Raw genomic sequence first — 12,781 nt, 5'->3', positions numbered from 1 at the left:
GCCTGGTCTATTGAATGCTTTCTTGATCATGTGTGTATTGAAGTCCACATTCTGACTTTTCTCTTTGGAGGTCACTTAGGAAAGGGAAATCTTCCTCTGTTTACGCTGGGAAGCACTTTTGCTACACGTATATTTTCCCAGTGTTACAATAAAGGTCATATGACTTCTTTGTAAATATGTAACTGCTATTAAGCACAGGCAAAACACTTGCCTGCCTGGGCTGAGGCATCCAGCAGGGTGTTGTACACAGCCACTTCTGGAGGAAGAATGTGACAGCAAACAGCAGAAAGGCAGACGTGCAGAGAGGCAAGCAAAGATCTAAATAGTTATCAGAAGAGTTATAATTAACCAACATATATATGGTGTTTGAAAGATGAAAGCAATTTCCAACAGAAGTCATTGCTAACAGCAGCAGCCCTTTTCTTGTGACACCATATCTGGGAAGTGCCTTTGCAAGTAAGGAGTGACCCATGGTATATGAGCACTCGCAAGGCATGAGATAGGGGACAAAAATCTTGCTAGAAACATTCAATGCAGGGTTTTATTAGATTTCTTGAAGCAATGAATATATGTGTTTTACACATGAAAACTTCTGGGTCTTGCTTCCACAATCTCTTATAGGACTCCAGCATCACCTGTTTACCTGTTGTTGGTTGTGTTTTGTTGTTGTTCTTTTGTTTTGTTTGTTCTTGCAGTCTGACACCTACACTTTTTCCGACAGGCATGGCTGAGCTGTTGCATGTCTGTCAGTATGTCTGTCAGCAACTCAAGTTGCAGCTTCAGGTAATTGTTTTCCTCTAAAAGGGCTTCATTCAGCTTCAGAATTTCACTGTCCCATTCCTGCAAAAGGCATACTTGCAGCCCAGGCTGCTGGAGAGAGGAGCTGTTCTCATTTTCCCACGTTCATTCCCAGAAGATAAATAAAGTCATGTTCAAGTCTGCATAGGGAGAGCCATAGCCTAATCTGGCTCAACATGCTGGGTTTTGTAGTCCATCTGGTAGAAAATGGGCAGAGGTGGCCTCTTGGATAGAAACTCACTGGAGAAATGAGTTGTACAATAGTCACACAGCCCTGTGTGACATCTCCATTGAAGTTCATGGTGAATGGGAATGGGAGCAGAGACCCACACAGGGCTGCATGAACTCTGGTCCAACCTGCAGAGAGGTGCACAAGGCTGGGCAGAAATGTTAAGTATTAAGTTAGATCAAAGGACCAAAGAAAAGCTCTTCCTTGAAGCTTGCTATCAGGACATTTCTGCTTGGTACCAGTCATACACTGCTGTTTGTTAGGTTTCTTAAATTTCTTTCCTGAGCAAGAAAACAGTGGAGGAACTCTACAGTTCTGGTTCAAGGGTATTACAGGCATCTAAGAAAATGGAGACACATCACATGTCTGGAAGTGATGCAGATGCTGTTCCCCAACTAAACTTTGGAGTTACTATTGCAATGCAGAAACTAATCACCAATAATTCTGCTATGGGTTGTCTGCCATTTCAGAGGAAAAAAAAAAAAAAAAGAACAGCAATCAGAGTCTAAATACCTGCTCTGAAAGGATGACAAAAATTCATCCATGTCCAGCTGCTGTATGGTCTGTACCTTTCTCTCTTTCCTAGCTAGAAGTTTTCCATTTATTCTTCTGTAAGCTTAATCCTTCATGTCTCAGCCACAGCTCAGTCGTCTAGACGTGTTCCGTGTTCCTTGTGTTTGCATATAAGCATGTATAATTCAGGATCTAACAGTTAATCTGCAAACCTGATTATCTCTCAACAAATGCTGCTAGTAGCTGACTTGCTGCATCATTTGAGGTTTGAAAATGGGGAATGTATGAAAGTCCCATACTACTAACAGTTAGTTTCTCCGTATAATGAGACTCAGAAGCCCCAGAGTTCAGTTATGGCCTTTCTGTCCCTACTCATAACACTTGAAGCAGCCTTTGCTGTGACAAATACAGGCTAAACAATACTATTAAATATGCATGCTGTGTGTTCTACTGTATTAGATAACTGGTCACATTCATGATCTGCTAATTCTTTCACTTTACTGCTTTGCTAATCCAGCCACCAACTCCTTTTTGTTTTGGGCAAATACCAGAAGCTTTTTGGTTACACTTCACCCTTCCTTTCTTCCCTTTCATCCCTTCTGTCCTTATTCATTACACTGAATGTAGTGCTCTGCAGCAGAGGCTGGGCAGAAGCTCATGTTTCTGTTTTCCTTATCAAGTTTACTGAAGAGTCAAGCCTGCCTTCTCAAGCCAATTTGAGAAGCTGCTACACATTGCTGAAGATAGAGGCAGATACCAAGTCCTTCCTTCTCTCTGAGACTGCTGTCCCGTTTGAATCTATCACACTTGCCTTTATACCACCAGGTTATCCACGGCTTATGCTCAGAGCATCCTTCATCTCTGGCAGCATGGAAGAATTGCCTGTGTGATCGCATCCTCTGGGAATGCAGCTACAGAAAGAGGAGTACTCTCCCAGCAGACCTCAGCTATCTGCATACTTTGCCTGACTGAGCACGGTGGGCATGAGTCAGCTCTGAACCAGAAACCATCTGGCTGTGCTGGGTGAGCTAAAAAGGTTGGCCTCTGGGAAAGCTTCTTCTGGGCTCAGGCAGACCATTCGCAGCTCTTTGGCACTTTGGTGTTGCACCTGCCAGGACGGAGGTGGGCAAGCATCCATGTGCATCCATTGCAATTAGCCTTGCCTGCATTTCTTTATTCCCTCCCTGAAGAAGAATGAGCTGTAAATCTGTAAATACTCTACCGTGGGGGTGCCCGAGCCTGGTCTCGGGGGAGTGTGCTGCATTATATGTATAGCAGGACAGATAACAGTGCAGTTCTAGCACAGGGCCCTTGCTGAGCTTGTTATTCCTGGGACAGGAACAACATCAGGACAACAAGGAACAGCTCCCAGAAACAGGCAGGGAGGGCTGCCAGGCACTGAGGCAGAGGAGCCACGAGGAGCCCACTGCAGTCTATGAGCCATAGATCTGACCACGATGTGGAGCCATGAGATGGAGCCTGTCTTAGCCCAGGAGCAGTGACCACAGGAGTTCACCGTTTTCATGTTTGCTGACCCAGTGATCCCTGCCCCCTGTTCCATGCATTAACACTGCGCTGGCTGTGTGGTCACTCTGTTTTCTCCTGTTGAGTGATGCAGTGCCCAAGTGATACAGCTGATGCACAGACCAGAAGAGCTCTGTGCATCTTCCTGAGTGCTGGCTCTCTGCTTTTGCTCTTCCTACCTACCTCTTATTGTTGGTTTTAGACCTGGAAATCCCTCGACACTGTCAGAAACAAGCCATGATATTCCCTAAGCCACTGCAGCAAGCGTCCATGCTCTCCTTCAGAGGCTGCATTAGGTCCACCTACCTCATGTATACTATGGCTCTGCCCTAACCAGGGAAAGATGAATTTTTAGCACTGTCTGAGAAGAGTTGTTTACTGGGATGTATAAAACTGAAGATCAAGCAAATTTTAACCTTTACATGTGGATTATCCTGGCGTCCTTATCTTGACTGCTAATACACAAAATGGCAAACAGCATTGGTTTTGCTTGGGTTTTACCCCAGTATCTAATCTAGGAATGTTATTTTGCTGCAGGGAGGATTTGCCTGCCCTCCCCAGCCTGCAGGAACATCCGCACCTCCCTGCAGCCCCACTCTGTGTCCCTGAACCTCCACTGCATCCTCCCCTCGCTCCATCTCCACCAGCGCTGTGCCAGCCTCATTTCTGCTGGTGTATGTGTGCTCCTCGATCTCCTCACAGCAAAGCACTCCTTGCTCTGATGCACGCTGCTACGGCCCTTGCAGCCTCTGCACACAAAACGGGTCACTACAGTGGTTATTCCTGTTTCACAACTCCAGTGTGACTTCCTTCCCTTTTCCTTGCCCTCTAATGTCAACAAGTAAAACCAAGATGAGCCGTTAACAGCATCGAGGTGAGGGAAGGAGGGAAAGGGGAGCTTCCCCAGGCCGCTGCCGAGTTTTCTCCATTGGCCGGCCTGCCGGGAGCCGGAGCTGCGGGAATAAAGACCCATTGAGGAGCTCGGCTCCAAATTAACATCTGAATTCCGTCGCAGCTCGTTGTCAGATGGGCAGGAGTTGGGTGCTGGCCTTGGTCTCTCAGTCCTGATATACAAAGGTGGCTTTAAGAAGTTTTCCTCTTTTTTTTTTCCTAAGGGAAATAAATGAGTTATTTGAACTATGGAAGCTTTGTGCTTCCTTTTTTTCATTCTTCAGCTGCCTCCTTCTCCTTTCCTTTTCTCCTCTGCTTCGCCCCCTTTCCCGCATCAGCCTGAGCCCTGTCCAGGTACTATCACCAGCTCTGACCTACTTCCCTCCCTCCCTTCAGCCCATGCTATGGATGCTGGTGCTATGGGAACCTGGGTGCCATGCCAGCACCACAACACCAGGCCACCTGCTGCACCCCTTCCCCTCCCCAGCTCAGCAGGGCTGCATGTGCAGCACCCCAAGGAGATACTCCCTCTGGTAAAAAGTAATTCTTCTGCTGCCAGCTGCATTGCCTCCCCTGGCCCCAGGCACAGCATTTGGGTGCTGCAGGCTGTGTGCAGTCCTGTCATGTCCTGTACACCAGACCTCTCCATGTATATGTCCTGCACAGCTGTCACACGTCGGGTAGGAAACAATGTGTGTGCACCCTTGACGTTTTCAAGATAACACGCTGTGAATTTCTTCAGTGGAGCATGAAAGCCCTACAGGGGCCTCAGTTCCTGCAGGTGCACACGAATCCAAGCGTGCATGCACATGGTAATCCCTGCAGGGGTGGCAGTGGCCTTGCTGGTGGGCAGAGCTCTGTGCCTCCTCCTCCACACTGTGCACATGGCAGTGAGACCTGCAGGAAGGAGGCCTGTTTGTGGGCTTTTCTCAGCATAGAAGCATAGAAGCATTCTTGCTGCTTCTCCGGGCTTCCTTTGTTCTTCACTGAGCTCCCATCCATCCAGCTGCAAATTTCCTTTGAGATACTCCGGGCTGAGCTGCTCTTCTTCTGGCAGCAGGAGAGGGAGCAGGAAGGTCCAGGAACCTGTCAGGCACTTGCATGGGCTCTCAGATCATTACTAATACACGTTGGGAAGATTTCTGTGGGGCTGCAGGACTCCCTCCCACCAATAACCCTAATACCAGGGCCAGATGAAACAGGGCACAAGAAGCTTTGTGCAGAAGACGCAGAATCCCGGAACCATCTAGCTTGGACCTTTGAGATCATCGAGTCCCGACACTAAGCCGCCTCATTTAATGCACCATCACGTACTGAACTGCATTTACAATGGCATCTGTAACCTGCCTACCCCGCATGCCGCCCGGCCTCGTGTGCACGGAGGGAGCAGCGGGACATTGCCCACACCGGGAGCGGTCCTCCCCGGTCCCCACATTCGTCCGGTCCTCCCCCCCTCCCATTCCTTCCCTCCCAGTCCCGCTCCCCTCGGCCCCGCAGCCGCGTGGTACCGGCGCCCCCTGGTGCCCCCAGCGGGGCGAACCGAGGCTCTCTCGCTGCAGGTGTGGGCGGGCAGCGAACCCCCGCACCCGCTCGTGCCGCAGCTTTTGAACACGACAAATCCCAAACGTGGAGCGTGGAGCCATGGTCCCACGAGAAGTGCTTTTGGTTTTGTTGTGCTGTCGTGGTGCTGGAGGAGCAGAGAGATGGCAGCATCCCTGGGCAAGGGGAGCAGCTCTCCTCCTGCTGCAGGCACCCGCCTGCCCTGCCCAGGCTTGAAGGGGGGTTTTCACACCCGGGGGGTTCCTGTAAGGATGGAGCTGTGCTGGAAACTTTGCACAGATGAGTGCTGTTAGTTTTGTTTGGATTTGAGCCTTTCCCTGAAGTGTTTGCACTGATCCAAGAGCCTGAACGGGAAACATACCGGGGCTCTGCTGGACAAAGCAATTAAACTGCAGGGAAGGAAATTAAGCAATTTGCAAAGTCCATAACTTCCCCCAAAAGTACCTTGTGTTCTTCCAGCTAGATATGCCTGTCACTGGGGAAGGAGGGAGCATGGCGGGGTTGTAACCTGGTTGTAACCCGGTTAATCTAGCAGCACGCTGATGCGGCTGCTCTTGCTGAGTTTGGTGAGAAGTTCCCGGTGCTGAGGGCTCGGAGTACCTCTGCTGCTCCCCGAGCTGTGCACTGCCAGCCCGTAGGATCGGCACTTCCAGCCCTGTTGTCACAGGGGCTGAGCCCACCCGGAGCACCCAGCAGAGTTGAGCATTTGCTTTGGTCCCAAACCTGAGAGCTCCGCACGGCTGAAAATCAGCTTTGCACTACTGCTGTCCCCACCCCGCAGGGAAACCGAACAGCCCCACACCCCAAAATGCTGGTTTTGCCCAGTGCCAGATGCAGACCCACGAGGAGATGCACAGCTCAGCAAGCTCAGCGTCCTTTTATTGGCAGCGGCTCCTGTGCACACTGTGCACAGCAGCACTGGCGCAGCCAGCAGCCAGCAGTGTGCTGGGGGCTGCTCCTGGTTGCTCCTCGCCTCTGCCCTGCCCTGGCCCGTGGGTGCTTCCTCAGAAATTGCCTTGCTGGGTGTGCACCGTGGGAGGCTGTGCTGACCCCACAGAGGTGCCTGGGCTGGATGCAGGGGCTGAGAAGAGCTTACTTCTCCATGTCCTGTTTTCTAAAAATTCTCCTTGCTTTAGAGAAGGTTCAGCCATCCGCCATACAATGCTGCTAGGCATGGTGTGCTGGGCACAAAGAGCAAGTGGGGAAAACGCCTTCATTTTTGCCCCGTGGCCCTGCCAGCTCTGCAGGTGCTTGAAGCTCAGTGAGGTGGGCTTGCAGCTGGGGGCAGATACAAAGTGGTGATGCCGATGACGGCCAGGAGCATCATGCTGCGAGCAGCCGGAGGACATTCAGCCCCACGTAGTGAGAGAGGAAGAAATGCAGGAGGCCCAGGGCTGCTGCTGCAACGAGCACCCAGAGAACGCCAGTGCTGAAGTAGATGGGGGCGAGCCTGGAGACGAAGAGACCGAGCATCGCTGTGCTGCTGTGGGAATGCCCAGCTCCCACCGAGAGCTCTGAGAGGCAGCCCTGGCTTCAGCCCCACCCCACGGCCCATGCCCATGCTGTGCCCGGCACTAGTTCGTTCACGCAGTGGCCCTGAAGCAGCTTGTGGAGCCAAGCACATCGTGACCCAGCGATCAGGACTGGCTGGAGGTGTTACCTGTCTGAGGATGATGCTCTGTATCCCATAAAGTAGCAATAGCGGGAGTAGAGATAGAGCAGGCCCAGGGCTGCAGCCAGACCTGTGGTAGAGAGAAATCACAGTGACCACTCGAGAGGATTTACAGAGCTCCCAGATGGATAGCAGAAGGAGAGGAACAGAGGCAGTGCCTACTGGCTTTGTGGTCCTATCAGACAAGATTGCTGCCTAATTCATTGCTCAGAGGGTGAGCAAGACCCGAGGACAGAGGCAGCACTGCCAACCCCGCACCCAAGCAGGTATGGGGCTGCCCTCACCTTGGTGGAAGAAGAGTCCAGCCTGCCACAGGAGTGCCACAAAAATGGGAAAATACTCTGAGGAGTTCACTCTAGAGGAAAAGAGGAAAGTTATAAACAATGGAAAGGAGGAAGATCACGCAGGGCACAGGACTCATGGCAGAGACGCTGAACTTGGGCAGTCCCCCTCCTAGCCCCACTCAAAGCTCTCTGAGCTCACGAAGTCCCAGTGCCGACTCTTATATCCATTAACTGAACCCCAGACGAGGTGGGCACCTGCCAAAGTGCTGCAAGGCATCCCCAAAACCGAACAGCAAGGGAAGGGAAGGGCAGTGCCACTAGACAGGAGTGCTGCAAAGCACCTCGTGAGAGGAGATTCTTACTGTGCTCGAAAGATCCGCTCAAATTCAGGAGGGCCTGAGATGTTGGGAGGAGAAATGCCAAACGTGCGCCTGGCGTGGATCACCTGGAGGAAGAAGTAGGCTGCAGCAAAGGAGAGAAAAGTGGCTTGGGTCAGTCATCGGGATGGGCCTGGTGGCCAGGAGCCTGCCGGGGGTAAGAGGGAACGTCCTGCAGCCTCTCCCTGACCTCGCAGCCCCCCATCACCGAGAGATGTGGACACATTCAGACAAGGCAGAAGAACGCAGTCATATATAACCAGTGGATATCTCGTTTCTCTCTTCCATAATTAACAAATCATCAATCATCTATACAAAATATTATAGAGTTCAGCTGCACTTTGTTGCTGCCGTTTCTAATTTTTTTGAGATCTTTTTTTTTTTTTTTTTCCCTTCTAAATTCTGATAACCAAGCAGAGAGGGAACTGATGCCACAGACAAGCCACCCAGATACTGAGGTCTATAGTCATGCAGTGTGGAATCCTGGTTGAGGGAGATTCCCCACCTCATCCTGTACACCTTATGCTATGATCTACATCAACTTCAGGAGCTACTGCAAACCCGTGTTTCAAATAAGGAAATTCTACAGGTTTACAGAGAAGATCGACCAAGAGATATCGAGACAAAGGTGGTGTGTTAGCTCTGAGGAAGGGCTTTTAGGAGGCTGGCGTGCCAGGCACCCTTTTTTTTTTTTCTTTTGTTCGAAAACCACACAAGATATCATTCACTGAAAGCAGCAAAGTGGCAGCATGACTGCAGAAACACAGCATGGAAGTGAATGAAATAATGGAGGTATGGTAGACCAACACAGGCGGTGTCTGGGCATGGGTATATGATGATCCCTACCTTGTTCCAGGACCCCAAGAACCGTCACGGCAGCCAGCAGATGGATCTGCTCCAACATAGCGACACTATAAAACCTGATTTCCCAGGCAGAAGCTCCTCTGGGCAGGTCCAGTCCTTGCTGACGCGTTGGTTGGCAGTGGTGCAGGCAGCACGGGCTTGCTCTAAGTGAACAGAAATGTTCTGTATGCAGCACTACAAACCAGGACTGCAGCTTGCCCGCTACCTCATGCACAGTGCCGGAGAAAGGTCTGATGCAGCATTCCACTCCCACCCTCCCTTTTCCAGGAATACAATATGAGGAAGTGGGAAAGCCAGCAGAAACCTCACAGGAGAGATAAGAGAGCAGAATGAGGGGACAGATCTCAGCAGCCTAGCTAGCTCTTCCCTGGAGTAATGGGTCTAGCAAAAGCCAATGCATGTCCCTCTTTTGATGCAGCACAAGAAACTGCAGCCCTGCTTGGCTGCTCTGCACCACTCACAACACAAATCACCATGCTTGGGGCATGCAGACCCTGTGCTCAAGAGCATGTGTTGGCACAGAGCACAGCTGCTGCACAGGCATGGCACCAAATAGAGCCCCACGTGAAAAACCTACTGCAGATGTAGGACAGGGTGTGAGCAAGTGCAAAAGGTACAGATCTGCTTTGCATAGACCTGGGGTGAGTCCTGCACAACAGTCAGACACTGAGGGAGGGCTTTGAATCTCTTCCCTGTGCTGGAAAGGCTGGGAGCTGGACACTTATGCCTCCCGCTCAGTCCTCAGCCAAAACAGCCTGTGTGATACACATCAGTGAGAGATCTGTGGGAGTAAAATCCGGCACAATCCATCAGGATGTAGCAACAACAGAGCAAGGGCATCACGTGCATGTATCCACAGCAGCGCTTGCTGGTCCCTGCCCAGTGCTGGCACTGCTGCTGCTGGGCCCCAGCTTTGTGTCCTTCCTTTCTGTCACTTGAAGAATTTCCCTTTGGCCCAGGGAAAGGTGAATGAGTTTTAGGACAAAGCACTCATTAAACTTCATTATCACAGAAAACAAAATCAGACGGATGCAAGAAGAATTGCATTGTACATCCAATGTCCTTGATGGACTGAGGAGCAATGAGCAGGCTCTGGCTTTGTACATCTCTAGGGGATAAAGGCAATGAAAGAGGTGACACCAGTGTCCCAGCTTGTTTCTCGAAATACCAAACACCATTTTTCAAGCTTCAGCTGTAGGACTGTTTTATATCAGAGCTGATCCTCTTCCATTCCACCAACTGTTTGGAAATACGATGGAAGTGGTGGTTTGTTTTCTCAGCTCAGCTGTCAAAGAAATGAAGGACTTTCCTGTGCCAGCTCAGAAAGGGCAGAGGTCTCAGTGGTTGGTGCAGTTTGCTTTTCCCTCAGCTCCTGGCTGGTTACAGCCTGCTAGCAAAAGAAAATACAAAGCACAACGACTGAACGAGATCTGCGCTCACACCTCGGCAGTGCAGCATGACCTGAGCCCAGTGCATGCAGGAAGGCTTGGCCAGGAGGTGTTTCAAAGGACCATATAGAGCGCTCCTGTTCCCCAAATTATCACTAGGTGCAAAACACTTCTGATATCTGGTGTAGTATAAATGTATCAAAGGTTGAATAAATAAACAAGTACAGGAGTCTCTCCCCTCCTCCCTCCCATGTAACCACCATTTCTCAAGCTGCCTTTACCTCCTGAAGGCCACCACATTTTTCTCATTGTAGTTTGTCACCACCACAGCTCTCCGTATTTTCCATCCTCACTCAGTGTTAAGAGCAGGCACCAGCACTCCCTACAGGCACTAAATGCCATCCAAGGGGACTGGCCCTGATGCCCAGCATCCCACGGACCAGAGCAGCCACAAGCAGCCGCACATGTGGGTCCAGGCTGGGGCCAGCAGGCAGGGTCCCCTTGCCTCCACCACCATCCCACTAAGAGCTCACACCCGACCCAGCAGCTCTGCCGCCCCGTGGTGGCTCACCCCACGGGGCTCTTGGTCGGGCAGGAGGCTCATGAGGCTGTGAGCAAAGGGCTTGGTGCCTGCAGGTGTCCGAGTGAGCCACCACATCCCCAGGAATGAGAGGGGCAGGAGGCGGGGTGGGATGTCACCGCTGTCACTGGCCACATGCAATGACACTGGAAGAAGCATATTGCAAAACCTCACCCTCCGAAGCTGGCACGGTCGAATTTCCTCCTAATTGATGACAATGCTGCAGTTGCAGGTCCAAGCTGGGCATGGATTTGTTGGGTCGGGAGCTAAAGGAACGCTGCCTGCTTCTCACTGCTGTGCCACTTGAATGTGGGACAATGCAGAATCACTGCGCCTCGCACTGACTCATCGCAGGAGGCATTGCTCTGTGCCCACGCTGCCAGAGCTTCTGCCAGCTCTTACGGCAGACATTAATCCCTTCTGCCTCCTGATTACCACTTCAGAGCAGTGCTGCAGGATGGATCTCGATGCTAATCTGGATTAAAAGCAATCTTGGAGAGAAAACAAGCAGCACAGAAAGCCCGGGGCACCTTGCGGCAGCAGAGTGCTTTGCTATACCTGTTTCTCCCGGGCAGCAGTGGGGCAAGGAGAAGCCAGCAGAGCCCAGCAATGTCACAAGCAGCAAGATTGCCCTGGAAATGCATTCCGTAAATCTGTGACAGGTCAAGAGCTCTGTTAACGGAAAAGGAAACGATTTGCATCCGAGCAACTCACCCTTCAGCTGTGAAGCACAACGGCTCCTTGACCTTCCGAAAATCACAAAAACACAGAAGTATTTTCTAATATAGTTGGCACTTGTGCTTCCTATTCTTCTACTTCTTCTGCAGCAGCTGAGTACATCCAAACCCGAGGTGGCTGAACTGCATGTGGGAACAGTCACTGCCTTTCTAGCAGCCACATGGAGAGGGATTTTAGTTCAAAAGAATTAAAAGCCGCAAATTAAAAAAAAAAAAAAAGGCGGAAAGAAAAAAAAAAGAAAAGAAAATGTTTTTAGTTCAAAAGTATTAACAGCCACACACACACACACACACACACACACAAAAGAAAGAAAGAAAAAAGAGGTTTTGGGATTCAAAAGATGGCCTTGGTGCAGCCAGCTCAGCACCCCTTGGGCTGGGGTGGCAAACAACCAGCAGCTTCTCTCTGCGGTCAACATCTGTTGAGAATTTCCTCTGAATTCTTGGATTTTGCAGCTGCAAAAGGACGTATAGGAAAAAAATATGTGGCATGAAGACAGTAACGCATAATTTTGTCCCTTGATAACACAGCATTGCTTGCCCATTCCTAGAGCAGGAACGGCTGCAATTTCTGCTCTGCAGATGTCACTAAGGCTCCCAGGAGGCTCAGATATCACTTTGATGTGTGCCCAGCCCAGGCATTTTGCAAGAGCTGTTGAGGGCAAAATCAGTCTTCTATGGCGTGCTTTAACCGTGTCCCAGCAGCCCCAATCACAGTGGTCTTTGTGTCAGGAGGGACGAAGCGCTTCATCAGCAGTAGGAGGAAGCTTCACTGTAAAGCCTTTGGGAAACTATGGAAATGAGTATGCGACACTCATTCTGTAAGGGATAATTTGGAAAATATTTTTTTAAATTATTCTAAAGATGTTGGGTGACCTTTATCTGTACGAATATTACATCTGGCCAGAGGGCATATGCTTATAAAAGCAGTGCCAAAGTGCTACCCTTACTCCCCTTTCTCAGCATCAAAAGGCACTGACACACGCAAACAGCCAAAATCTGTTAAAAATATGTAAACAGGAAAGTTCAACTCCTCTCTTGTACGGCCCTGCCTTGCAGTATTGTCTCATGGGGCAGCTCCTTTGCCAATTTTCCTATTCCTTTTTTAGCAGAAAGTCAGAAAAAGCATAAGAGCAAAAAAGAACAATAGCAAAAAAGGTGTCTTCTCTGGCAGAGCGAGCAAGAGCCAATCTCGGGAGCAATAGGGCATAAGGCAGAGATGAGGAGGGTTTCCTCTGGTGGAGGAACACACACTTATTTTTATCCTATTGCGATGTGGGAAAAAAAAATGGCAGGGTTTCCTCCAGGCCACACGGAAAGGCTTCAAAGGCTGTAAGCAGGGTGGCTTGTCTGTCCTGAACTAT

General features: G+C 50.4%; 1 protein-coding gene across 5 annotated transcripts; it reads right to left on the bottom strand.

The window, feature by feature from the left end:
• Positions 6,368–12,030, bottom strand: LOC110405512 (leukotriene C4 synthase-like). Of its 5 annotated transcripts, none has more exons than XM_021410875.1 (6): positions 11,395–12,030; positions 8,695–8,855; positions 7,834–7,933; positions 7,472–7,542; positions 7,176–7,257; positions 6,368–6,965 (listed from the first exon to the last, which is right to left on the bottom strand). In XM_021410875.1, the coding sequence occupies exons 2-6, from the start codon at positions 8,750–8,752 to the stop codon at positions 6,839–6,841; spliced, it is 438 nt and encodes a 145-aa protein (XP_021266550.1). In that variant the 5' UTR covers positions 8,753–8,855; positions 11,395–12,030; the 3' UTR covers positions 6,368–6,838. The 5 variants fall into 5 exon arrangements, with proteins under 5 accessions (XP_021266550.1, XP_021266546.1, XP_021266548.1 ...); XM_021410871.1 differs by lacking the exon at positions 11,395–12,030 and adding an exon at positions 11,239–11,375; XM_021410873.1 differs by lacking the exon at positions 11,395–12,030 and adding an exon at positions 10,855–11,232 and having other exon boundaries at positions 8,695–10,102.

This window comes from Numida meleagris, chromosome 12, assembly GCF_002078875.1.
Source record: "Numida meleagris isolate 19003 breed g44 Domestic line chromosome 12, NumMel1.0, whole genome shotgun sequence".
Classification (NCBI taxonomy): Eukaryota; Metazoa; Chordata; class Aves; order Galliformes; family Numididae; genus Numida; species Numida meleagris.
This window is presented reverse-complemented; position numbering and strand designations above follow the sequence as displayed.

Excerpts from the sequence above, each read along its gene's own strand:
- LOC110405512 (XM_021410871.1), bottom strand. The coding sequence starts at position 11,324 with ATGCATTTCCAGGGCAATCTTGCTGCTTGTGACATTGCTGGGCTCTGC. Across the intron at positions 8,856-11,238 it reads CTGCTGCCCGGGAGAAACAG|AGCAAGCCCGTGCTGCCTGC; the intron begins GTATAGCAAAGC and ends CTGTTCACTTAG. Across the intron at positions 7,934-8,694 it reads TCTTGGGGTCCTGGAACAAG|CCTACTTCTTCCTCCAGGTG; the intron begins GTAGGGATCATC and ends CCTTTGCTGCAG.